At 42.5% G+C, this 24,884-nt stretch overlaps 4 protein-coding genes across 5 annotated transcripts; 3 read left to right on the top strand and 1 right to left on the bottom strand.

The window, feature by feature from the left end:
* The first annotated feature begins 645 nt into the window (after nucleotides 1–645).
* LOC129585665 (uncharacterized protein KIAA0930 homolog) lies at nucleotides 646–3,747 on the top strand. Its single transcript, XM_055478438.1, has 10 exons — nucleotides 646–1,307; nucleotides 1,451–1,671; nucleotides 1,867–1,974; nucleotides 2,040–2,117; nucleotides 2,207–2,452; nucleotides 2,645–2,830; nucleotides 2,900–3,074; nucleotides 3,136–3,190; nucleotides 3,246–3,340; nucleotides 3,420–3,747. The coding sequence occupies exons 1-10, from the start codon at nucleotides 1,106–1,108 to the stop codon at nucleotides 3,461–3,463; spliced, it is 1,410 nt and encodes a 469-aa protein (XP_055334413.1). The 5' UTR covers nucleotides 646–1,105; the 3' UTR covers nucleotides 3,464–3,747.
* LOC129585862 (nuclear pore complex protein Nup54-like) lies at nucleotides 3,675–6,596 on the bottom strand. The gene is made up of 7 exons (XM_055478746.1): nucleotides 6,581–6,596; nucleotides 6,055–6,228; nucleotides 5,417–5,826; nucleotides 5,076–5,263; nucleotides 4,423–4,876; nucleotides 4,233–4,355; nucleotides 3,675–4,075 (listed from the first exon to the last, which is right to left on the bottom strand). The coding sequence occupies exons 1-7, from the start codon at nucleotides 6,594–6,596 to the stop codon at nucleotides 3,836–3,838; spliced, it is 1,605 nt and encodes a 534-aa protein (XP_055334721.1). The 3' UTR covers nucleotides 3,675–3,835.
* LOC129585726 (uncharacterized) lies at nucleotides 6,594–10,821 on the top strand. Of its 2 annotated transcripts, none has more exons than XM_055478538.1 (7): nucleotides 6,594–7,606; nucleotides 7,977–8,336; nucleotides 8,449–9,042; nucleotides 9,162–9,277; nucleotides 9,343–9,554; nucleotides 9,638–9,956; nucleotides 10,356–10,821. In XM_055478538.1, exons 1-7 carry the CDS (start codon nucleotides 6,893–6,895, stop codon nucleotides 10,654–10,656), a joined length of 2,616 nt encoding a protein of 871 aa, XP_055334513.1. In that variant the 5' UTR covers nucleotides 6,594–6,892; the 3' UTR covers nucleotides 10,657–10,821. The 2 variants fall into 2 exon arrangements, with proteins under 2 accessions (XP_055334513.1, XP_055334514.1); XM_055478539.1 differs by having other exon boundaries at nucleotides 9,638–9,961; nucleotides 10,356–10,493.
* Nucleotides 10,822–11,384: 563 nt separating this feature from the next.
* LOC129585992 (probable ubiquitin carboxyl-terminal hydrolase FAF-X) lies at nucleotides 11,385–24,719 on the top strand. Its single transcript, XM_055478972.1, has 24 exons — nucleotides 11,385–11,652; nucleotides 12,370–12,944; nucleotides 13,011–13,123; nucleotides 13,415–13,906; nucleotides 14,001–14,423; nucleotides 14,644–15,126; nucleotides 15,468–15,905; nucleotides 15,975–16,141; nucleotides 16,211–16,504; nucleotides 16,847–16,975; nucleotides 17,041–18,082; nucleotides 18,453–18,787; nucleotides 18,846–19,083; nucleotides 19,233–20,623; nucleotides 20,720–20,824; nucleotides 20,882–20,991; nucleotides 21,054–21,590; nucleotides 21,798–21,952; nucleotides 22,010–22,195; nucleotides 22,254–22,397; nucleotides 22,460–22,640; nucleotides 22,990–23,165; nucleotides 23,237–23,464; nucleotides 23,735–24,719. The coding sequence occupies exons 2-24, from the start codon at nucleotides 12,410–12,412 to the stop codon at nucleotides 24,293–24,295; spliced, it is 8,463 nt and encodes a 2,820-aa protein (XP_055334947.1). The 5' UTR covers nucleotides 11,385–11,652; nucleotides 12,370–12,409; the 3' UTR covers nucleotides 24,296–24,719.
* The last annotated feature ends 165 nt before the right edge of the window (nucleotides 24,720–24,884 follow it).

The raw sequence follows: 24,884 nt of genomic DNA on the forward strand, positions 1-24,884 counted from the left end.
ACAATCGGAAGGTTTTGCGAAGATTCAGGTTCTAATTGTGCAAAATATGTACGTGAAATATACGGTAAAAGATACAGTTTATCAGTTCTGACTGAATGTAAGTTCCGTAACGACCAATAGATATCCAACATACAACACCTTTACTGTCTGACAGACTTCTGGTTGTGAAACCGCACCGGATTTTAATGATTTTCGTCATGTCCATAGACTACATTTATTTTTTATTAACATTTTTATTTAGTGCGCTTACATTTAATTACGCCGGTGCTGCCATATATTAAATACTTATACAGTGCTATTTATCATAAGGGAATATTACGGGAAAGCTCTGCGAAATGGCCGCTAATTATTTATCTGCCGACTGCTTTATGCTTTCCCCATACTCGTATCCTTGCAAACTTAAAATAATTAGAATGATAATACAATATATAAACGCAAAACCGGAAATTAATAAGCCGAAATAGGCATAGTTAAAATCAAGACACCATATCTGAACTTTAATAGTAATATCAGTTATTTACAGTAACTGTCATTAAGTAATAATCAAAATCGGTAAGGTTTTCCAAAATATTGTAAAGTTACAACATTTACGGTGATTTACCGGGTTTACTTATTAATTATTATGGTGAATACGGTTGTGCAGTTTCGCCTCGGTTTGGTGCATACGGTTGTGCAGCATCTTGGCGCTTTTGGAATCACAGACAGTTTCCTGTTTAATAATTAATAGCTGCTTTCCGCTTTCGCTTTCTTATGTTTTGTGATTTTTTGTCATTTATGATTTATGTAAAAACTTATTACTTATGGTGTACTTGCGAAGTTTTGCGGCTTATCGTTCATCAATCAGCAGTTTGATTAAGTAACAATAGTTTGCTGTATCCTGTGAAACAAATATTTGTGGGCTATGCGCTGGATGAATTAGCGCAAGTTTAATTTTTTCGGTTTGATAACTTTGATTGCAATATGTAATTCTATGTTTCATGAATTGGGATGTATGGGAGCCAGTCAGTGGAAGAGCACTGTGGAATCTAGTTAGGAACACCAGGACGTGTCCTGAGTTTAGTTTAACCGTTTATTGCTGGCAGTTGCTGTTTGTGTACTATAACAAATGGCTGCCAGTAATTACACCCGTCGAAAAATAGATCAACGAAGGAGTCTGCAACCAGAGCGCGAGAACTGGGACGATGACAGTGCTTCGGACCGTGGGATCAGTTTCGCTGCCAGAGGATCTCCGTCTCCAGCCTTTCCTCAATCTGGATTAATTCACCGTTTGTTCCCTTTTATCATCGAAGAGCGCTCGAAAAATCGTCGTAAGTTGAAGTAATTTTCCTATCCCAGCAACGTCGTATTGGAGTTTCCTTCCCTATTTAGTAGTTAATCACAATAGTCGCCAAATGACTGCATTCTTAATTTCTCTTTTGCCTGTTTCGAACCTTTTAATTTGCCATCGCAGACAAACAACGGACAGAAACATGGGCATATGGCAGTGCATTCATGGATCCCGGGCTGCATGTATCACCTTATCCAGCGCAGACTAATGACAGCAAATGGGCCGATATGTTTTTCGATAATTTTGTGCCAAGTATCAACCATCAAAATCACGAACTGCAGGATGATTTGTTGTTTTTGGTACGGCGTGCAGTTCCGGAAGATTCCAAAACTGGAATACCGCAGGTAAATAATCGTAGTTCCGTTTTTAAACTTCCTTTGTATTAGTATACAGCAGTTTGCGAAAGATTGGTCATGACGGTAAAAATGTATGCTTTTTCGCTTTTTGAACGCGTAAGCTCATTTTCAGCCTTGCTGCTTGTTTGTTAATGTTTTTAATAATTTTTTTACTATTAATTTATTTTTTCATCGTACTTGCAGGTCTCGGTGGATGTCATTCGGAGAGAGAATATTGCGAAGCTGCCAGCTCCAAACGATCGCACAGTAGAATGGGAAGAGACAGTTTATCTGAATTTAATATTAAATCACGTAAGATGCTTTTCCTGTTTATAAAAATCTCGCGGCAGAGTTCGAGGGATAACTTTTTCTTTTAGCTGGAATATTTGGTTACGTGTGCTGTATGTTCCCGAAGTACGCCAAAAGATTTGCAAATAATTAGGCGCCAAACTACGGTACGTTTGTAGTTACTGCAATGCTTGTCTGTAAAATGGAATGGATTTTCTTGGTGAGACTTATATGGCTGAACTTTTGCCTTTTGCAGAGGGTTTTTGCTTCTCCCAGTAAGCGACGTATGGACAGTAAAGGCGAATCAGAAGAAATGGCTTACCCAAATTTATTCTTTTGTATCGACAATTTTGAGGAGATATTTTCCGAAATCGTGGTGCGCGATGGGGAAATGGTTTGTGTGGAACTGGTTGCTAAAGATCCAATGGGATCATCCATTAAGTCGGTCTTATTCTTGGGATCGGTGCGCTATGAATTGTTGAAACAAGTCTTTGATGCCCGAGTAAGTTACTTACAGCTTGGTGAAAAAAATGGGATTTGCGTGCGGCAGTGCAGTAGTTGTGACTGTGGCATTTCCATAGTGTATTGTATTATGTTTGAAATATTTTGTAGGTCTAATCGAAATGCGTTACGATAATATTAAGAAATGTTTTGCACACATTGTCAGTTCGGGTTGCAAGCTTTCTTTTTGCAGGCTAGCTTGACCAGTAAAATGGCGGAGCGGATGTCTTTGTGGAACATGAACCGGCGAACGGAGTTCGTCCGTATGAAAGGTCCACAAGGACGCGGCTATGCCGAAATGGCCGTCTCGAAGGTACAAGGGTCCAAACCAAGCACTCCTTGCCATGATGAGGCCGATGAGTTTGATTTCGGAGACGTGGTATGTTTGATTTGGTGAACTTTCTTGCCTTTCTCTTTATTTTCGCATATACAATGATACCGATTTCAGGAGGAGCAGCTCCAGATGAACAGCAGGCGCCAGTCTGACCCGTTTAGACAAATCGGTGTACCGCTACGTTCAACAAATCAGCCGAATTTTCTCCGTAAATCACATTCCGAATCCTTTCGCTCAGAATTCGATAGCCGGCTCAGTAATGAAGTGCAAGCTACCCCGCTTCAAGATGGTACGGCTTGTGAAAGCGGATTAGTTTTTTGCTGTTTCTAGAAACCGATATTTTTTTGCAGAAGTGGAAGAAGGGGGTTTTTATAATCAGTGGGGTTTTCGTGGATTGAACCAAGCGTACGTGTGCTTACTTATTGTTTGAAGAAATGATTTTTGGCATGCTTTGTTGCAGATGGCATTGGTATAAGGAGCGCCGACGTAATGGGTCCATTGCGTTAAACGGACATTTGACATATGTTACATTGCCGTGGTCAGCCATAATAAACGGTACTGTGGCTGCTTCTTTTGCTACTCGTAGAGTTAGCCATTAGGCTTTAAGGTTCTGACTGATTGTTAATCCTTGCAGCTGTCCTTGAGGAAAAAAGTCAACCAGTTTTGACCGATATTTAGGTGTGCTTGCAGACATCTTTCGTTTGGACATTGATTACTGTGTATTGGTTGTATTCGTTGTTATTTCCAGTTATCTCTTATATTGTGTATTGTGATGCAAGTGTTTTGAGCCCGGTGAATAAGTAACATTCGTAAAATAAGTATTTCGACATTTCTCGGTTTGGTCTTTGAATGCTGTTATTTTCTTAAAACACGTATTTGCAAGGGCCACTGTCCATCGGTAACGTTTTTTTGGTGATTCAGAAGCAGCGTTCGAAGAACGAAAGATTAAAAATTTATCGATCAACCCAAAACAAGTTCCTAATCTGAAGAAGAACTGTTTCAACACAGTAAAACAAGTCGCAGCAATATTCATCCGTAAAAGCAATGTTTTCAGTTAACAGACATGGAGTCGCTTTCTTCCGACAAGAGCTTGAGTAACATATCCTTTTCTTCCTTGATTCTTTCTTTACAGGCATCTAGAACATTAAAAAGCAAATCACAGGCTTTAGCCATGTCGTCTTTCTCCGTCTCGCTCAGGCTTCTGGTGTCGATGCGCGGCTGGCGTTTTGCTCTCTCCGTCAAATATCGATCGTGCAGCTGAATATTGGTTGCCAGTTCTTGAGCTCGATTCTGCGAACATTCAGTGAATATTAACAATAAACAGGGTAGGTAGCAACAAAACAACAATGCAAAATGCAACCATGTAATACGCAAAAACCACGATGCAATAAGTTACGATAAATCCGTTCAAGCTTATCGCCAATTTTTGGCATGCACTTCTTCACACCTTCAAATTCCTTTCAGGTGCTTCCATCGATGCCTTCATTTGTGACACTTGATCGAAAAGATCGGTTTCAAATTTGGAAAGAGGCTGACCTATCCGCGCGATGGTAGGCTGATTGCTCGCAATCTAAAAAGACAGCGGAAATGTAAAACAACAACTCTGGCTGGATGAACAACTACTCACAGCAACTTACACGCAATTGACGCAATACAAATTTATCCAACTTATCACGATAACTGGAAGACAACTGTTTGTTTGTCTCGGCTTTGCTCTCAAGCTGTCGGAGATCATTTTCGATGAGTGTGGATTTTTCCTTGCACAGTGCAGCCAGCGCGTGTTCCTTCTTCAGTTGGTCGTACATCTCGTTGAATCCGACGATGGGCACAGGAAAGAGATTCTCCGGATCAGGATTATCCTTTTGTGCTTGGTACCACATGTATGAGCTGAGACCAGGGGGAACTTTTTCCAAATACTGCTTTTCCATTTCTTTAGTGTGAGCGACCTTGGCCTGAACATCCTCTACGAGCATACTTTGCAAATGTGCTCTTTGTGCAGGCTGCATGAGGAATGAAAACAATTCCGAAGCAGGGGTGCGACGTATATTTCCGTCATTTTGTCGTTCTAGGACATGGAATAATAGTTCACATCTACAAAAGCAAATTATGTCAAGGTGATTTCACAACTGCACGTTTCTCCCGCATCTGTACATTAGTAGTTAGCACTTAACGATGCAACAGCGAATTTTCGCTGACTAATTAATTTCAGGTCTACCAAAGGCTGTAAACAAATTCGAGGTTTTGTAGCAACGACATCACACTTTTCTGATTAATGAATTTGTGAACTTACTTATTATCTGGAAGAGGAGCAACGCCGTCGATTTCCACTTGAACATTCGGCAGATCTCCTAAAAGCTTATGTAACAGCTCCGCCAATTCCCTTCTGACTTCGTACACTTCGGTATCCGTCTTGTTAAAGATCATCCGGATGACGCCTTCATTACTTCCCGGATCCCGCTTAGGCATGTAAACAACACACTGAAAGTACCATAAAATTCATTAAAAAGTGAACAACCAAAACGTAATAAATAACACCGTAATTATTAAGTACCATATGTTCACGATTTCGAATTGTTTTAGTGGCTGCTTTATTTGCGCAACGCTATGCATCGGACTTCAAAAACTACGAACCTTCCACTTGCAAAACGCATTGTCAGGCGCAATCTCCAGAGTCTGCCCTTGACTATGAAAAGCCTTCCCACAGCCGATGGTAGCCAAAACGGAATTGTATTTAGCTATGATCGGATCCCGGTCATCTCCGAAGATAAAGGGACTTTGGATGCACGTAGCCAAGCGAGCGGCATACTCTGCTTCCGACATGGGCCCACCTGGGGCGGGTTGAGCGCCAAACACATTTGGCTGAGTTGGTTGCGCTCCGAAGAACGTTCCTCCTGTCGTTTGGGTACCACTGAAGAAGCCGCCCGATGGCTGGGCTGGCTGACTAAGCCCAGAAAAAAAAGACGACTGCGGCTGCGCTGATTGAGCGGTTGCACCGAAACCACCGAACGTTCCACTGCTTGTGGTAGGTGCACCGAATCCCCCTGTCAATTTAACGATTAACCAAATTATAATTGCCTATTTTTGAAAACGCTGTCTTAGCCTGACTGCGCCGATTGTCGGGTACTTGAATCAGATAATGTAACATATTAACTATTTTTGAATGGAGGATTTTCTAGGTGGAATCACTGGAATCGTAATTCCCCTGAGTGTACTTATGTGCCTGCAAATGTTAGACAAAATTGTAAATAAGACTGCCTGCCAATCCTTACCAAAAGCGCTCCCACCGAAACCTGGGGCAGCGTTTGGAGCCGTTGATCCGAAAGCGAATCCCGTGCTTCCTCCAAACGTGGGCTGCTGCCCGGATACGGCTGGTGTTGAAGCAGGAGCTCCAAATGCGTTTCCACCAAAAACGTTGGTATTTGCCTGTAGTTTGTTGCAAAAACCTTGTGGATCAGGACATATGAGAATTACGCGACCAAGTAAAGCCTGCTCGAACTAGCATAATTTCCTAGCTGCTCTAGCAGTATCGCACTTCCAGGCAGCTGTTTTCAAATTCCAAAATGTCCACACTTCCCGTTTTTAAACAAACGAACCAAAGGGGAAAATTTAAAAAATGAACTTTCGAAAAGAACTTATACTTCGCAATGAGAGAAGCAGAATAAAACCGCTTCTGGCTATGCTTCTGGTGGTGTCGTATTTGCTACGGTCTGCGCAGTGGGCAACCTCCACGGATTTGGTTTATCACGCAAATCTTCAAGCAGTTCGTTCGTTATAGAAGTAGCAGTACGAGTTTACCGAAAAATGCAGACATATCAATCTTATCATATCAATCTTATGTTCACTGAACTTTTGCTACAATTTTTATTTATAAATTTATATTAATTGTAAGTTGTGAATTTATAAGACTGGATGTGATTGGTAAGAAAGTGCTGTACTTACATAATTATTTGAAGTCGATTATGTGACAACTCTTGAATTCGGGAATTTTAATTCGTGAACGTTGCTTTGTGCAAGTGTGCGCCGTAAGACGATAAGAGAATAATTATTATGGTGGAACCCCTACTTGCTTGTTACGTATTGAGTCAGTAGGCTACAGGATCTGTTATTATGGATACCCCAAAACTTTCCTCGTCGAATGAAAACGTCAAAAGCGCGGACACCGAGAACTTATTCCAGAAGCCTAGAACTGCGTCGCTGACCGACAAAACGTCGGACAAGAAATCGCGAAAACGCTCGCGATCTGGAAGTCCAGTATCCCAGAAGAAATTGTTGTCCTTCATTTCGCCAGCCTCGGCTCTTTTGGTGCAGTCCAAGTCGTCTTCTGAGAAGAAGTCGAAGAGTAAAAGAAGTGACAAGACCAAAAGCGACAAAGCTAAACGAAAGAAATCCAAAAAGCAAAGTTCCAAAAAGTCGAAGCGCAGCCGAGCACAGCCAAAGACTGCACCGCCCATTGCTGCCCCTTCCGAGCTTCCTTTGACGCCGAAGGATACACCTCCTGCGTCCCCGCCGGCACAGGCGGAGCTGCCGACCAGTGCAGTTGCTTCGAAGCAACCTCCTGAGGATATTTGTGAAGAGAAAGTTGCAGTGAGCGTTGTTGCGCCACTGGTGCCGCTGGGCCACACGCCTCCTGAGCCGAGTCCTAATTCTCCCAGTTCACCAGGAAGCGACGTCAAGCCTGCGACCAAATCAACTCTGCCCTCTTCATTCGCATTGAATACGGTGGCTGGATTGCGCGGAAAGGTTCCTCTCAAAAAAGTGCGCAGTACTGATGCAATTCCCGCGGGGGAATATGAACAACTACGAAAGGAATTTTCCAAAAAGGTAAGCCAGACGTAAAAGACTTTTTGGCCTTTTCAGATTAAAAACAAATATTATGAAGACGAAGTAATTTGTTAATTGTTGAAGCCAGGTGCTGTTTACATTTAAAATGCAATTGTTTGGCGCGCATTGGGCTTGTTTATTTAGAAATTGTTAATTGCAGTACATGTAAATTTACCATCGATAAACACTCGGCAGGCGTCGAAAAGACCAGCTGGTTTGTTTTCGACAGAAGAATTACAGTAATAGAAAGCGCAGTGGGCACTGGGCAGTGCTATTTACCATTTGTAGGTGCTTAAATTTGTAGTCTGTCATGTCTTATCGGATGGTACGTGGAAATACGCTGGGATCGTCTGAATAACAATTTTTGCAGATAGTCGATGCCTTTCGCAGCAGTAAGCCTCATTCGCGCAGTCGCATTTTGACCCTTGCCGAAGTGGCAACGAAAAAGGCTTATTTGTACAAATCCACAGAGAAGATTCTAGCTAAACAGATGGACAAGATGGTTGAAGGAAACTTCGAAGGCGTCATTGCCTGTTTGTACTTGGTAGACGCCATAGTTTCGCGAGCGAAAAAGGAATTCGGAAAAAGTAAAGAAAAATTTAGTGACCGGCTATTGCCTACTGTAATGAAACATCTAAACCGCACTATGGAAATGCAGCTGCCACCATCCCTGTCAACAAAAGCCATGGATCTCATTGCAGAAAAAACTATAGAAATGCAGCGTATCAAGGTACTGTAAGCATGCTACAATACCATCGCTGTTGCACGACCGACGCCAACAGTTGTTTAGATTTTTCTGTTGAAAGAATTTAATTTAAACTGTGCATAACTTACGTCTGTAGAAAGAAGCCCTGCGACTCGTCAACAATTGGCTTGAAAAGAAAGCATTTCGTGACCTCGAAGGACAGCTGCTTAGTTTCCGAAAGAAATGGTTGCCACAATTTCCAGCTACCAAAACCGACAAATTTCACCCTAGCTTTTCAGTAAAGACTAAAAAGCTCCGACTGAATATACCAAAAGAACTTGAAGTTACGGAATCACCTCCGTCGCCCCCGCGATCTCTCAGTCCGGTCCCACTGCCCCCTGCCTTGCCTTTGCCAGTTCCTGCTCTCAATAAACCTATGCAGAATACCCCCGCATTCAGTGTTATGGTGGTTAATAAAACTGGCCTGACTGCGGTGCCTCCTCCACCCCCTTTAAAGAACGCGTCGAACCAAGAAGTAGACTCGCTTGAATCACGCGTAAAAGCTTTGTCGGGCCAAGGATTGACCACAACTCGAACCGCGGTTGTGGACTTTCAACCTCCTTTACTTCCGCTTCCTGCAGCCATGCTGATGTCAGTGCCGCCCCCTCCTAATGGCATTTTACAACCTTTGCCTCCTCCAGTGGTACCTTTTGCGAGTATGCGGTCTGGTTTGCCAGTTTATAATATGCTTGTAAGTGATGTGTTTAAAGTTATATCACACAGAAATATATTAGAAGGATGCAAAAATATCAATAGTTTTATGTGGGGTGAAATTTGTATTAAGTGTTTATTCAATGGCTCATTTTGTAGTCCCAAGGTTTACTTCCTCTTCCGGTCGGTGTGGCTGTGGATAATTCACAACTGACCACACCAGTGGCATCTGCCACCAATGCAGATGAGCTCTCCGCATTTTATAATGACATAAAGTAAGCAAGGCACCTACTAATCCGTCTGCAGTGCAGTATCTGGTTTCAGCTGACACCTGTTTTAGGACAGTGGTTGCTGCACCAAAGAACGATCAGGGAGAAGTGAGAAATGTACCGCTTACAGGCAGCAGCAAGCCTGCCACTGTGCCTCAAGTGGGTAATAGTTTGCCACAACGGCGTGCTTTGTTGCCACCTGTACCCGATCCAGTCGGAACTGAGGCGGACTGGAGGAGGTGGTGTGGATTCGGCCCAAAACCTCGAGGCATGCATTATTCAGGTGAGTTGCTTTCTGTTTCTTATTTGTTTTGTGACAGGTCATGGTGTAACGTTTTCGTGACAATTTACTGACGGTTTCTGTAGTGGTGACGCGAACGTTGCATGTACGTGTTTTGCCAAAAGACTGTGATGCTGCACGTAATAAGGCGATCCTGTGTCGATTGTTTTCACGCTTTGTGGTCAACGATGAGCCGGTGGATGTTGTGGTGGATCCCTATAACAACTTTGCTGTTATTACGATGGAAAATCGAGCTCGAGCTCATCAAGCTAAGCGAGAAATACTCGGCAACCCGGACGTTAACCGCAACAAGCAGGAGGGAGCTCGCAAATGGGATGCTGAACTGGAGGAAAGTGAGCGATTCATTGTGATGGCCATACGAAGCGGAAGAATGCAGTTAGATTGGTGAGGTAGTTAATAGTCAAAGATTTCTCAAAGGGGAATCTGTCCATTATTGTCAAGTGGCGCAGCTTATGTTCAGCCCGCCCGCTTGGAGATTGATTCTAACGGTCAGCGGCCAGCATATGGATGCGGTATTTAAACTGGCTGGACAGCCATTGCTAATACATTCGCCGATTAGCTGAAAAAAATTTTCGGGCTTCGTTATGTTGTGACCTTAACGATAGCACTGTTTCGATTTGTGATGAAACTCCGAGAAGTACCAGTCTTGTTTGTTAATGCGTAGAGAATACAATAATTGTACATAATATTCAGTATTTTTGGCGATCATTCTCGTTATTAAGTTTTTTTGTACGAGTATGTCAGACTGTGTGCTTATCGTGCTAAAAATTTACGTATCTGCAGGTATCCTAGCGAGTATATCAAGAAGAACTTCTCGCGATATTGGGAAGTATCTCCCTTTGGATGTGCGTATATCCCATGGAACAGTTTATGGACTGCTAAGACGGATCGGCACCGGGTTAATCCAACATTTGATCCAGGGAAATTTCGTCAGTTTGCGCAGAATATGCTCGCTGATGGAACGACAGCGATTTTGCCCGATTCGCTGTATCCTCAAGATAGACCTATTTACGCGGAGGTGATTAATAATCATCCTTATTTTTCAAAACAAATTTTTCCTCATAGACGCGGAGCACGATATTAAACTCTATGGTTCTGGATGTAAAAACACGTTTTCTTTCGTTTACCGGTTTTAGATTTCACCGTCTACCATGTGTTGTTTTGTGTTACTGGTTTGTTTATTAACAGTAGTTATTCGAGTTTGAATAATTTGAAAAAATGGACACGGCTGGTGCATAATAAAAACAGAACTGTACGAGTACGCTAGCGTTAGTGATATGGTTTGGTGAGGGCCGGTTTTGCGTTCATGACAGATACGTAGCATTGTGGTGATTGTACTGTAGTTTATATCATTTATAATAACGAAGAAATCACATTTTTGCGCTCTGAAAGTTAATTAATTTTATTTTCCGGCTGTTGTAATGCTGAGGAATAGACCTGACACGGCTTACAGTCACCTCTTTTCGTACGCGTACCTCCTATCGAACACGAGTTTTCGAATTATCGTAAATCGTCAAAATTGACTTTGCTATTTAATAACTAAATAAACTTATCTACTTAATTCATTAAATAAGTTGTATTCCGGTACCGGAGAAAATTTCACAACTCAAAAAGTTACCGTTGGAATTGAAGGAAGCAAAACGAAAAGCCCAGTACATGATTATTTGCTTTCGTTTGCGATACCGAGAACCGACCGAACGCCGGCTCTCAGCCCGTACGGTAGCGTCGGTAGGTGCGGTAGTACGGTACAAAGGTTAGCGACAGGACTCAGCCGTAATGTCGATTTTCAAATCAGTTTTGTCGGGCTGCTTTGCTGTTTATGAAAGGAGCAATTTCATCGTTAACACATTTTGGATTTAAAATTTTGGTTCCAACTTCCGAGGTCTTGTCGCGGACACCATGTTGATCAATTTCATTTAATTTCGGCTGGATAAAGAAGCATTTCTTCATCAGTTGATCGTATATAATAATATTATTTTACAGTATATCGCTTTGCGAATGAATAATGATCATGTAGTGAGATTGTTGGATTTCTTAAAGTCGCAGAAACCGTGAAAACGCTGGATAATACAGAGCGCAGGTAAACACTGTGTATGTGAACAGTGAATGTGAAAATTGTAAAATGTTTTGTTTCCGAACTTCACATATAGAGACTTACATACTTTATTTGGTACATTGCTACTGGAACTTGGTTAAGAATGGTGGTTACGGACTCACGGTTATGAATCTGTGAAAAATAAAACCGAGAACGACTGTTGTTCCTTTCAAGCTTCTTTGGTGCCATAATCTATTCTCGGTCCATCTGTGATTCAGTGATACCTACGACATAACGACAGTGACAAGTTCCAGCGAACTAAAATTAAATAAGCTCCGAAATTTCAGCGCGAAAACGTGTGCAACGTTGCAATTATTGCTGTTTTATGCCAGAATAATCTCTTTTCCCCCTGTTTATTAAATTTTAGACTTTTGCACAAATAGTTAATAGACTAATAGAGTAACACTGCATCGCACCCTCCGTTGCATATCGTACGTCCGTCGCGTTTTGATTCCATAGTCAGTATTGCTTGTGCTATATTTGTTGCTAGAATTCTGACAATATCCTTGGTTTCCGGCAAGATTTGCTCTGGTAGCGAGCATACATTATTAACTCACAGGAAAAGGCCAAAACGTCTTGCTATCTGGACAGTGTACTGACTACTGCGTACCGTACATTTTGTGTTTTTTTATTAATGCGAACTTTTTTTCTACCTTAGCCCTTAGGCCCATTATTTATTTATGCAATTAAATTTCTTTTCAGAGTTGTTTAATTTGTAGCGCCAGAACTGTTACCGTTCAGGATGCCAGTTCAGAGTACAGATGAGCACGAAGAGGTCTCCGCTGGCGGAGCAGGCGACACCATGGTCCCGGAGACTGCGACAACTCCCAGCAGCGATGCAGCGGAAGTACAGTCCGCCTCCGATCCGTCCGCTGCTGCCGTGCCCCTAGCTCCGCCACCGCCCCTGGCGCCCCCCGCCCCTAAACCCGCCTCCCCTCCGACGGAACGCTCCGTTGCTCGCTTTGACCAGACGGAATCAGTGTACACTCAGCGCGGCGACGATGAAGCCGTGGAACAGACGCTGCCGAATCCCAGCCAGGCCATTCCCTTGCATGCACCCCCGGCGGCGTCGGCGGAGTTTGCCTCCACATCACCGAGTCATGCTGCGGACGAGGAGGAACTGACGGAGGACACCATTCAGCTGTATTTCGGTCGCATGGAGGATTTCAAACAGCAGTTGTCGTACACTATCCACCGTTCCGGTCCACCCTTCGCGGTGGCGGAGGGACATTCGCTCCATCAGCTTTTGAAGTTCTGTGTACGCATGGCGGAAACGGGTGAGATACGACAGCTGCTGCTTGTGCTGGATATTTGCTACAGTGGGGGTGTTGTTGTGTTTTCAGGAAAGGATACGGAATATCCTCAGTTTGTAGCTTTTTATCAGGATTTTATTGGAACTGCTTTCCAGAAGATATTAGCGGACGATAGCGTGGGTAGCTGGTCAACGGAAGCGCACGTATGTACTGAAATAATTTTTCCTTTTCCTGGAAAACTATTTTTAGTTTGCAAACAGAATTTTGTACTACAGTACTGGCAATGCTGTGAAGCTTAGTAACGATAAAACATCAGTGCATACTGCATAATATCATAATCTAACTTTTTTGCCAAACCCTAAAATTTCATACAACTTGAACGTGTTTAGTAAATCGTATTAAACGTTGCATACCTGTTTTTTTTTTGGTTAATTTCTGAATATTTATAAGGACCTAAATAATGGACCTAGTCGTTTACTTAATCTTACTTGTAGAAACAAATTTACCGCCGATGCGAACAAGCTTTAAAACTGATTGCCATAAAGTTTCCGGATGATATTTTGGGTTTGTTGGATCTCCTGGGTATCATCCTAAATCCACAATGCCGGTTTCACCAATGCAATAGTACACGGGCTTCGGAAAAGTTTCCTACTATTATTTTTCCTCCCGGACGAAGCACCTTCGTGTTTGCTCCACATCGACACCTTGGAGATACAGCCGATGGAAACGAAATGAAATCTGAAGAAGATGTGATTCCTCCAAATATTTACGCACGATCTTTCGACAGCCGGTCACCCCGTGGGTATCTTGTTGATTTTCTTAACATCTTTGGTCAGGCGGGAGGATTTAACAATTTGAAGAAACGCATTACGGAAAATGAGCGACCTCTTACCATCCCATTGTTGGTGGCTTGGTTACGCCCGTTTGGGCCATGTGCTGATTATTTAGCAAAGAGAACGGTGGAACGGTACTTTTGGGAAATTTTCGTAAGTGACTTATCGCCTCTCCGGTCTCCGCGCGCGTTTCAGTAGTAAAATATGGTTTTCAATGGAATCAAAAAATGAGAATGATATCTTGCAGGAAATCGTGCCACACTTCCTTCGGTCTATGTCGGATGAGGAATTTAAGAAAGAGTCCGGCAAACAGGATGGAAAAAATGATCCAGTAACCATGATTCTCCGTTCCCTGCGATCTCTTGCCAAAGTGCTGCACGAGCAAAGTGCTGTTGTTAATCAGCATATTGAAATCGCACGTCTTTCTGCCATTTTTAAACTGTTGAAAGTTTCCACTTATAATGGGAAGATGCATGCCTTGAACGAGATTAATCGTATCGTGCAGAGCCTTAACTATACACACCGGCCGTTCGCTGAAGAAGAGTCGGCACTGGGATCGGAAAAAGTGGCCAAATGGCTACAGGAAAACCATGTCCTTACGATTATTCTGGCCGATAGCATGCATCAACCCCAGTACGTGGAGAAGCTGGAAAAAATCATTCGGTTTATGGTAAGCTCGAGTGTTTGCTAATTTTATATCTTTTAACGAGTTCCGTTGGTACGGGTTTTTTAATTTTGTTGCTAATTTTATGTCTATTTATGAGCGCATCATATGCCCAATGTACCTTGGTTGTCTGGGTCGTTTGAGATCGGGTTTGTCTTGCGCCTATCGAGCCTTTGCGGTTACAATCGTTGCCGTTTAGCTTATTGCAGAACCGTCGTTTTTACAGATAAAAGAGAAAAGTTTGTCGTTGAACGATTTGGATGAGCTGTGGAACGCACAGAACGGAAAGCACGAAGCCATCGTAAAAAACGTTCACGACTTGTTAACCAAACTGGCTTGGGATTTCACTCCAGAACAGCTTGACCATCTTTTTCAACACTTTCAAGGCAGCTGGGTGAGTGCATCTCGTCGACAGCGTGAGAAATTGCTGGATCTGATACGCCGACTGGCCGAAGATGATAAGGAAGGAATTATGGCCATTAAAGTTTTGGAGCTACTGTGGAGTTTGTGCCACAATGAAGAGTTGCCAGCGGAAATCATGGAGATTGCATTGAACGCCCATTTGAAAATTTTGGAATTTGTTTGCTCACATGATAGGGATCAGCTCAAGATGGCATGGTTGAAGAAATGCGTGGAAGAGATCAAGGAAAACACATGGGTAGTGCCCGCGCTTGGACATATTAAAAGTATTTGTGATCAGTTTCCGGAGGTACGGTATTGAAGGGGAATCTCCTCCTTAAATTCGATTCCTAGTTATTTTGGGTCAGGATATGAAATTTAATCTTTCGAAATTTTTGGCGTCGTTTTAGTTCATTACAAGTGGATAATACTCTACTCTGCAATTTCTGCATATTTAGTTATGTTCGAGTATGCTCATTTGTTCTTTTTTCGCGCAGCAGATATGTACGATAAGTTTATGTTGTCTTCTCCATTACTACTTTATGCGGTTAAAATATCTTGATTAGTAAAAGCACAGGAGCGTAAATACTTTTGAGGTTTGACTTCGATTTCTGCTTGATCTTCGAATTTCATACAGATATATCTTTTCAGAGCATGAATAATATCGGTGGAATTACATCGCGACCTCATGGTGCCAGTCGAGTGGATGCCATAATGTTTTTGGTTAATGAGCATAACATCATCGATACAGTTATCAGCAGTTTGGAGCAATATTTGGACCAAGTTCGTTTTGTGTTTAAGAACGAGCATCTTCCGAATTTCGATCCACGAACACAGGATGCTTTAAAATCAAAATATTCTCACTATTGTCATGTAGAAAGTCGCCTGAAACTTTTGCATTATATTCTGCAAAACACTCATTATTGTCTGCCGAAACCGGAAAGACTATGGGGTTGTTTGGCCGAGAATCCGGTAGTGGAGCTGGATCGTGATTTGTGTTTCGGATGGTTTGATCGGTTGATGAGTGCCGATCAGCCTGATTTGGAACCCAGCGCAATAAAGCCTTTCTACGAATCCAAAATTTTACAGGTTGAATGGAAGTTCTAAATTATTGCTCCTACTGTTTGCCTTATCCGGTTTTGTTGTTTGTGTTTTTAGTTATCTCCGTCTAGCCTGACCGAAGCAGGTATTCTGTGCTTCAGTAAATTTCTGCGATTCGTTAACGTGAAAGAGGGCAAACTGGAGCTGAAGAGGAAATCCCACTACTTTCTCCTGCAGCCGGATATCCTTGGAATGGAATATTTGTGGAAAATTATATTGCACTGGTAAGCAAGGCTTGTATAAATGTCATGTACTTATTGTCGAATTTGCTAATAATAGTGTTTTTTTTGCAGTCGTGATGAAATTGCTAATTTTGGCATTGATCTCCTTCGTGATTTATACGCTTTTCCTAGTCAGAAATTAGCCTTGAACGTGGTTAGTTTACACAGCGAATTGATTTCCGAATGTATCGAGAGGCTGCGTACCATTTACGATAACCTGAATGAGTTGAAGAATGACAAAGAATATCACAACAAAATCACACAAGACGCCAACAAAGCCGTCAGGATATTAAAGGTCATCAAAGAGCACGTCACCCAGTACGATCGAGAGTATCATTTCGAGCGTGCTCGACTGCCGCTAAATAGGTATGTCATGCATATTGCCTTCGGTTGGTTTGTTTTTATTATTTACGTGCTTTTTTTGTTACAAGTTGAATTTTGTTTCATCAATTTGTATTTAAATTTTTGCTGCTGTGATGTTAGGCGACCTTTCAATGTTGTTGTTCTCGCCGTTTTCTTCTCAAGTTATTACTGTGTCTCTTTAACTCGGTGATCTTTATACTGTTTCTTGATAAGTAACGCGCATAGGTGAGCAGATCTTCAGGGTAGCTTTTGTGTCATCAGAATTTAGCTATTTGAAACGAATCGAGTACAAAATTATCGGTTTTCGAAGTATTCAGTATCGCGAATTTCGATTTAATTTCACAGAGCAACTTCTGGAGTGGGATTTTTCGTGACTGTGAAACTCTTAAATCCACCTCGGCAGTTCGATGATCAAGAGCTGCACACTCACACCAATGAGACGCTGGGTGGTTTGCGACGAGCTATTACTTCGAAGTACGTTTGTCGTTTCCGACTGTCCATATTTTCTATAATGTGTTTTCATTGTTGTTTTCTTGAAGGGTCCGCCATCTGACTGGTGCTCCCAAATTGGACTTATATTTTAATAATAATGAAATTCTTCCAAGCATGGACAGGCGACTTATTACAGAGATCGGCATCGTGGATCACGGTCGCGATAGGCCGGTTATTACTGCCAGATTTTCTGTTGTAGCTTTCCAAGATAACTTGATATCGGAAAGTATTGTGCCGTCTTCACCTGAAAGCAGCACTGATGTTTCTCCTTCGGACACTCCCCAGACAGCGTATTCGGATGAGACACACCCCGATCTGGAAAATCAGCTGCCTGGGTTGTATATCGCCAAAAGTCCTGATACTATTCCTTTTATCATCCGATTGGCTGACCTGGGAATACGTTTGGGCAATCGGAATTTGACAGAAATTGCCAGAGACTTGCTTGGCATTCTTCCAGCCAGTGATCAGATCCTTGAAGCAGTCTACAAGTCGGTGTTGGATCCATCCATCCAGTTTGATGCCTTTTTCCATTGTGATTACTCATCAGAAGTTTTGTATAATTTGCAAGTGTTCCAGAGTCTCTTATTGCCGGCTAAGCAGTCCCAAATGGAAGACGCTGCTCGGTTTTGCAAAGAACTAATCACCAAGCGGGATTTTGCTCAGTACCTCCTGGATTCGTTGAAAAGAAACAACTTTCTTCAGAATGCTGATGTGCTAACCAAACAGAGTAGCTATCGCAGTATACTGCGAATGGTGAAGTTGTTCCTTAGCGTCATGTGTATGATTGGGCTGGATTATGTGGAAAATCCCGCTCGACAAAAAGCCAGTGGAAATTTTATGAGTCGAGGCTTTGCAGAAGATTCTCTCCCACTGATTGTAGCTTTTGGTGAAAACTTTAAGAATAACATGAACGATTGGGGCATCTGTCGTATGAGTGAAAAAATAAAGCGTCTGTGGCAAGAAGGCTCCATGCAGTTGCCGTCAGTGGATGTGTGCAAAGCTCTTCGACATTTGGTATGGACAGCGGCATCCGGATCATTGAATTTGCTTGAGTGTCCAGAAGAAGATGCAAGCGCAGCATTACATAAGGCAAGTTTATTGTATTACTGGTTAACTGAAGTTGTCCGCTACATGGTTTTAACTCGAATATATCCATTAAAACTCTGTCTCATTAAAAGGCAGTCGGAAACGATTTTTTGTATTCGTGTACTGCCGTATTTTACTGATTCACTCGTTTCTGTTATTATGCAGTATTTAGATTCTGTATACTGTGTGGATCGATCGTAATAGTAACATAACAGCTTTGACATATTTTTAAGACTGTAGTACGAAATTCGAATTGTTGCACGAGCATATGATTATTTAATAGCAATTTGTTCGATTTCTGCGATATGTTTACAGTAGTTGCAGCGTTAAGGTGTCATGAAACAGCACAAACTGAACTGGTTGTACGTTTTAGAAAACGGATTTTGTGGATATTGCCGACCAGGAAGTAGCTCTGGAAGCATTGGATTGCCTGCTTCCAAGTGTTGCTTTATGCCCTAAATGCATCGAAGACATGATTACAGCAGCTGGTCCTAATCCGCAGTGGTTTGGATTTTTTAACGACATGCTGTTTCTTTGCCGCAATCCTGTTGTTCGACAAAGTGCTTTCTTTCATTTTCGTTTGCTGAGTTTGCGAATCGAAAAATGGCCTCTAGATCGGTACATGCTTAGCTCCGTTTTTGGCAATATTCAGCGGGTATCCAGAAAACATCCGGAAATGTGTGGGGAAGCGTTTCAGCTAGTGGCAAAGTACGTTTTGTGTTTAGCTTCGAGTATTGAACATTTTTGTTAGCTACCTCCTTTTCAGTCTGCTGAATAAGCTAAACAGCACGCAATCGCTTCAAGAGAGCACCGGTGAAATGCTGAACAGCGAACTGCAGTGGTTTGCAGAGTGCCGTCGTGTTTGCATGGAGCAAGGGCGACAGTGCATTCATGATGTGTTGCTGGAAGGACATTTGGTATTGTTGAAAGAATTAGTCCGAACTGTGAAACCGCAGAACAGGAAGCTGCTTCGAACAAATATCAGTCGACCGCCACTTCTAAAGGTGCTTTATAATTTATGTTAACGGAATCTAAAGGTAGCAATTGGCACCTTGTTTCGTGATTGGGGATGAGTACGGATTTTAGGATTGCACAGTAATTCGAATATAGTACGTGAGTCGTCCCATTCATTTAAATGTTCATCAATTTTCAGGAATTGCTTGAAGATTTTTTGTTTCCGGCCGCACGAGTATTGGCTAAGGCAGCTTGTCCAGGGGCTCTTGTCGACGATCAAGGATCTCCGAATTGGGCGCACGGCGATACGGTTTTTGACCCTGCCTACTCTGATCCCTTCGCTCTACTGGAGTTACCCCACCAAGCTCGTCCAATCTGCCAGACAACTATTGCCATTACAGGAGCCTTTGATGTAATTAAGGAATTATGTATGGGTTCGCCTGCCAACGTTCGTCTGTTGGATGAAACGTTGACATCCTTGTTTTATGCCGATGCTCAGCCCATTACCGAATGGGAGTACAGTCCCCCTGTTGGGCCACGGCGCACGGATGGCTTTGTCGGTTTAAAGAACGCGGGAGCTACGTGCTACATGAATTCAGTGCTGCAGCAACTATTTATGATTCCCAACGTTCGTAATGGTTTGCTGACAATTGATGGCATCACCTCAACGTATGCTGACGAAGAAAATGACGAGAAAGGGGGAGAAGGGGATTCAGTTCCTATGGAGTTGGGTCCCGTGTTACCGTTCAGTGGAGGAGATATTATGGAGATGAGTGGGGATGCATCACGTCCATTAGTGCCGGCCAAAGCGGCGTCTGTAAAGGATTACAATGTCGGACTGATTAAGCATTTGCAGATTATTTTTAGCCATTTGGCTTGCAGTAAACTGCAGTTCTATATTCCCCGTGGATTCTGGAAGCACTTCCGGTTGGGTAATGAGCCGGTGAATCTGAGAGAACAGCATGATGCCTTGGAATTCTACAACAGCGTTGTGGACAGCGTGGACGAGGGACTAAAGTCAATGAAAAAGATGCCTTTCATGAGTCGGATTTTGGGCGGGACGTTTGCGGATCAGAAAATCTGTCGAGATTGTCCGCATCGTTATTCTCGTGAAGTTTTATTTACTGCGCTGAATGTCGACATTCGGAATTTCCATACTCTGCAAGATGCACTGGAACTATATGTAAAAGGAGATCTTTTGGAAGGCGCCAACGCTTATGAATGTGAAAAATGCCAGCGAAAAGTAGATGCAGTAAAGCGAATGTGCATAAAAAAACTACCGCCTATCCTGACCATCCAGCTAAAACGATTTGATTATGACTGGGAACGCGAGCAGCCCATTAAATTTAACGATTATTTTGAATTCCCACGCGAAATCGACATGGAGCCCTATACGGCAGCCGGTTTAGCCAAAAGCGAAGGACAGGAAATCCCTGACGATGAAGATGTTATGCAGGCTATCGAAGAAAGTCTCGCGAAAACCCCCACCAAACCGCAGTCCACCGCTGTTACCAAATACAGGCTGGTCGGCATTGTTGTCCATTCTGGTCAAGCAACTGGAGGCCATTATTACTCGTATATTTTGGACCGGTGTGTGACTTTAATTTTCAGTAGTTTGTACTAATTTTTGATGGTATTTTCCTGAGACCTTTAATGGTATGTATAATGTAATCTTCCTTGTTGCAGAGATGGGCTCTCCAAATGGTATCGTTTTGACGATGGCGACGTGACGGAATGCAAAATCGACGATGATGAGGAGATGAAAGTGCAGTGTTTCGGAGGAGAGCACCCGTACGAATTTTGTTGACAGAATATTATGTTTGATATTTGACGGTTTGAATATTTTAGGCAGAAGAGATGGTGGAACGCGTATATCTTGTTCTACGAGCGTTGCGACCAGAGTGTGCCGATGCCGAAAGAGCATCCTGGGCGGATGCGTCTTGTGTCTGAATCGATAGGTAAATTAATAATTTCTGAAACAGATTGACAACTTTCTGACGACCTGTACTTTACTGCTTAGGTTCCCAGGTTGTGCATATGATTCCACCGAATCTGCGTAGTGTGATAGTGAAAGAAAATTTGAAGTTTGTCCACAATCGGAGCCAGTTTTTTCCGGAATACTTTTCATTCCTCAGGAAGTTCTTACAAAATGCTGCGACAGTTGTCAGTGTACCGGCAGATCAGAATCGAGCGCAGCATCCATTAGCAAAGTGGGGCTTAAGCTTCGAAGAAATAGAGGAATTTGCTGTAACTGTGATAGAATTTTTGGGGAAGATCCTGTTTGACGTCGTGTTCCGTACACGTCGGCATTTGCGTGGAGCTGTTCACGAATTTACGGAGAGCTTTATAAAAATCTTGCAAGTGACTGCTGTCGGCCGGTGGCATTTATCGGAGCAGGTTTTGCTGAAAAAACACAAGAGGATTTTCGAGTATTTGGTGGAATGTCCCAGTCAAGAGATCAGATCTGCCGTTATGCGCTTGCTGGGGCACTTGATTTTTTACAGTCGAGTGGATTGTCCCTGCCCACCTTCGACACTTCAAGCTGCTTATAATGTCGGTGAGTGTCAGTAAACTAAGACTAAGTGTATGTAGACTAAGTGTATGCAGATATATATATGTATATATTTAAATATGCAGAATTTTGCATCAGCTGTTGAAAGAGATTTTAGTCACTCACTTGTGTAAGTGCAACTCGTATTTTGATTTGACTTTTTCTTACTTTTTATTGCTGTCGAGGTACTTTTTATAGTTTTGTGGTTTACAGGCTATAAATTTCCACAAGAGATTACTTCTTTGGGTGATTTGATTCTTTCGTGCTGCGTGAGCCTGCTGGAGTGGAAGGAAACGGGCGATAACGTGCGACAGCTGGGGCAGTATTTTGGGATGTTCCATAATTTGGCAACTAGTGGGGCTGAACAGGTAATTTGCTGGCATAAAAAATAGTGCGATAAAATGTATAACATTTCAAATTTGCAGAAAGAAGTTCTGCTCCGATTACGAGTGCCGGAAATATTCATTCGATTGGCTGTCGACGATATGCCGGTTTCCATCTTTAAACATAATTTCACCAATGGGGAAAACAGTAAACTGTATACAACTATTGCCCATTTAGTGCGCTCCATTGATTTCTCGGAATTTAGCGTTTCTTGCAACGACGTGGAGGTAGATTGGAGAACCGATGGTTTCTTATTTAATATTACGATCGTTTTTGTGGTTGCAGGCTTTACCAAATCCGTATGTCGATGGTCAGTACGCGTACACGGCTTCCCACGATCTCGTACAGCAACTATACATGACCAACGTCTTTCTGAAGAAGCTTGTTGAAGAATGTCTCCCTATGGAAGAAGTGCGCCAAATGATTAAGGTCTGGATACCTTTGAGTACGATTTTGCGATGGCTAGAATAACTTTGTCAGGTTTCTTGTAGTTCTTGTCATGGGAGAACTCCAACTTCACTGCCCGCTTGCTGTATACCTTGTTGGCCGCTTTGGGTGCCCAGTATATTCAAGACCTGCGTACTTTACTGGATTTCTGTTTTGCTTTCATCAGTTTGGAGGACTCATGGATTATCATTCGTGTCGATGGGTTTTTAACATCAAGACATATTGGTGAGTTTTTTTTGCCGAAATCACTCATACTGCAGTAATTTTCATACAAATGCGTTACGGAATTTGTAAGTGCGTACATATGTGCATATGAAATGCATAGGCCATTTGTCAAAAAGAAGTAGAAATAGTGGTCTTAATAATTACACTGTGTTAAAATTTTATTGCTCTATGGTGTTCGCTGTGATACCCAGGCCATATGACAAGATGGTTTCTTCGTTCTGTCAAAGCTGACATTTACTGTATCAAGCCGATCGAATTTTTTTGCGAATCTTGTATTTTAATTTTTATAAATCTGGCGCAAGAGCTTTGGATACAAATTGTAAATCTGTTCTCTATTTTTTTTTACTAGAACAATCTGAAGGGTTTCTGTCGATCATGTTGCGGAACCGCAACTTGCATCCTCGCCGGGCTTATTTGTACTTCAAAAATTTATGGCGCTTTTTGTCGTCCCATCTACGCACGCCACAGGAATCCGTGTTAGCTGCCGATTTGTTAGCTCGATGGCAGACTTCCTTGGATGGCGAAGTAAGTTTTCGGGCGCATTTACAAACCGCATTTTAATCTTGTTTAACACTTTTCATATTGCCAACTTCTAGCTAAAACTCGCTGTAACCATGATGTGCGAGTGGCTTCAAAATGAAATGGAAAGTGGGCATATACGCTCCAGTCAGTATTATCCTCACTCGTCGTCCTATTATTCGACGTATAACAGCAGCTGGAATAATCAGATAATTAGCAGCAATGAAACCGGAAATGGGCAGTATTTTGAGCGGACAATGTCCGCTAGAGAATTGCTGGAAAACACCAAAGAAATTTTACCCGAGGTAAAACTTACCTTCGCTTAACACTATACTCGCACCACATTTGTTTGTACTATTGGCTGTTAAGCATTAGGTAACTGTCGTTGTGGATGCTGTTGTACATAGCGCAGCAATATTTCAGCATTTTAAATTTTTAGACTATTATACTGGAATTGTGTGTTTAAGCTGTAGACTGTGGGTATAGTCTATTTCACAGTAGAGCTCTCAGGCATAATTGTTTTCTTCAAAATTGATGTACGTTGTTGGATCCCATATTTCCTTCGAATTTTGCAGGATGCTTTAATGATGGTGAATAACCAAGCCGGGAGTCCGCCAGGCGACGATGAAGAAGAAACGGAAGAAGCCATTTCATTTAACGCCAGCGCTGATCAGCAGGATTTGGATGGAATGCCGAAATTAGCGGATTCTGAAGGTGTGTCAGGGACTCTAGTTACAAGCGGCTACGATCCCGCCGAATACAACGATAATTGGAGCGCAGCTGACGATGCCACCACCATCGCGGACAGTATTGCCACGAATTTGGGTGACGGATGTCGGGTGCCCGTTCGACGCGGCTATATGGGACTAAATGTGCAGGGGCCGGTGTCGTATAATACACGACTGGACAACTCTCAAGGTTATAGTCGTCGGAATGGAGTCGCCCCGACACTCCTGCAGAGCTACGACAATTTGGATCGATTACACCATATTACCCGAACCGACAATGAAGAGGAGACGGAGCTGGGTGGAATGTTGCCCCTGCTGGACGATATGCACATTGCGGAAGGGAGTGGACGTCCTAGTAGCCCTGTGGATGGATCGTTTGCGCCCAAACGACAGCAGCATTACGGTTAATGTGAAAACCTAAGTTTGTAGACGTTTTCGGTTTGCTTTACCTTTGATCAGCCTTTTTCTGCACACTAGAATTAAATTTTTTTAATTATTTCCTATGCTTATGTTGGATTTTATTTTTATTTAGCAGATTAATGAGAGGTTGACTTGGGAACACTGCTTTTGCTCGGCCGGATGAACATGGTGGTTCAGTGTTTTGTTTGTTTTTGGCTGGACAGATCTTGTTGATCACCTGGTGATATACAGGGTCCTTTTTAATTGCTGCTAACTGAAATTTGAAAGTGATTTTTGCGGTTACTTGTGTATACAGTTTTGTCGTTTTTATAGCAACATGACCAGAATTTCGATGGTTTTCTTATAAAGAGATGTTTTACACTGTTGAAGATCGCGTTTGATTGGGTAGCATAAATCCTTATAATTTTGTACGAAAACAGGAAGTGATATTTATGTTGAACTATTTAGTACGTACTTATCAGGTTTCCACAGTCATTCTTTGTTCCATAAAATGTCACCGAAAACCTATACTCGATCGGACGCTTAATCTCATTTATCTAATGCCTTGAAAAAATTATATTCGAACTCCAAACCGTTT

Source organism: Paramacrobiotus metropolitanus, unplaced genomic scaffold, assembly GCF_019649055.1.
Source record: "Paramacrobiotus metropolitanus isolate TYO unplaced genomic scaffold, Prichtersi_v1.0 Parri_scaffold0000018, whole genome shotgun sequence".
NCBI classification, from domain to species: domain Eukaryota; kingdom Metazoa; phylum Tardigrada; class Eutardigrada; order Parachela; family Macrobiotidae; genus Paramacrobiotus; species Paramacrobiotus metropolitanus.

Coding starts and splice junctions, on each gene's coding strand:
- LOC129585862 (XM_055478746.1), bottom strand. Junction 5,827..6,054: donor TTTCGGTGGGAGCGCTTTTG/GTAAGGATTGGC, acceptor TTAAATTGACAG/GGGGATTCGGTGCACCTACC. Junction 5,264..5,416: donor ATGCGTTTTGCAAGTGGAAG/GTTCGTAGTTTT, acceptor TGGTACTTTCAG/TGTGTTGTTTACATGCCTAA.
- LOC129585992 (XM_055478972.1), top strand. CDS start 12,410: ATGCCAGTTCAGAGTACAGATGAGCACGAAGAGGTCTCCGCTGGCGGA. Junction 15,906..15,974: donor ACGAATCCAAAATTTTACAG/GTTGAATGGAAG, acceptor TTGTGTTTTTAG/TTATCTCCGTCTAGCCTGAC. Junction 22,641..22,989: donor TTTAACATCAAGACATATTG/GTGAGTTTTTTT, acceptor TTTTTTTACTAG/AACAATCTGAAGGGTTTCTG.
- LOC129585726 (XM_055478538.1), top strand. CDS start 6,893: ATGGATACCCCAAAACTTTCCTCGTCGAATGAAAACGTCAAAAGCGCG. Junction 9,043..9,161: donor TGCCAGTTTATAATATGCTT/GTAAGTGATGTG, acceptor CTCATTTTGTAG/TCCCAAGGTTTACTTCCTCT. Junction 9,278..9,342: donor GCATTTTATAATGACATAAA/GTAAGCAAGGCA, acceptor CACCTGTTTTAG/GACAGTGGTTGCTGCACCAA.
- LOC129585665 (XM_055478438.1), top strand. CDS start 1,106: ATGGCTGCCAGTAATTACACCCGTCGAAAAATAGATCAACGAAGGAGT. Junction 1,308..1,450: donor AGAGCGCTCGAAAAATCGTC/GTAAGTTGAAGT, acceptor TTGCCATCGCAG/ACAAACAACGGACAGAAACA. Junction 1,672..1,866: donor CCAAAACTGGAATACCGCAG/GTAAATAATCGT, acceptor TCGTACTTGCAG/GTCTCGGTGGATGTCATTCG.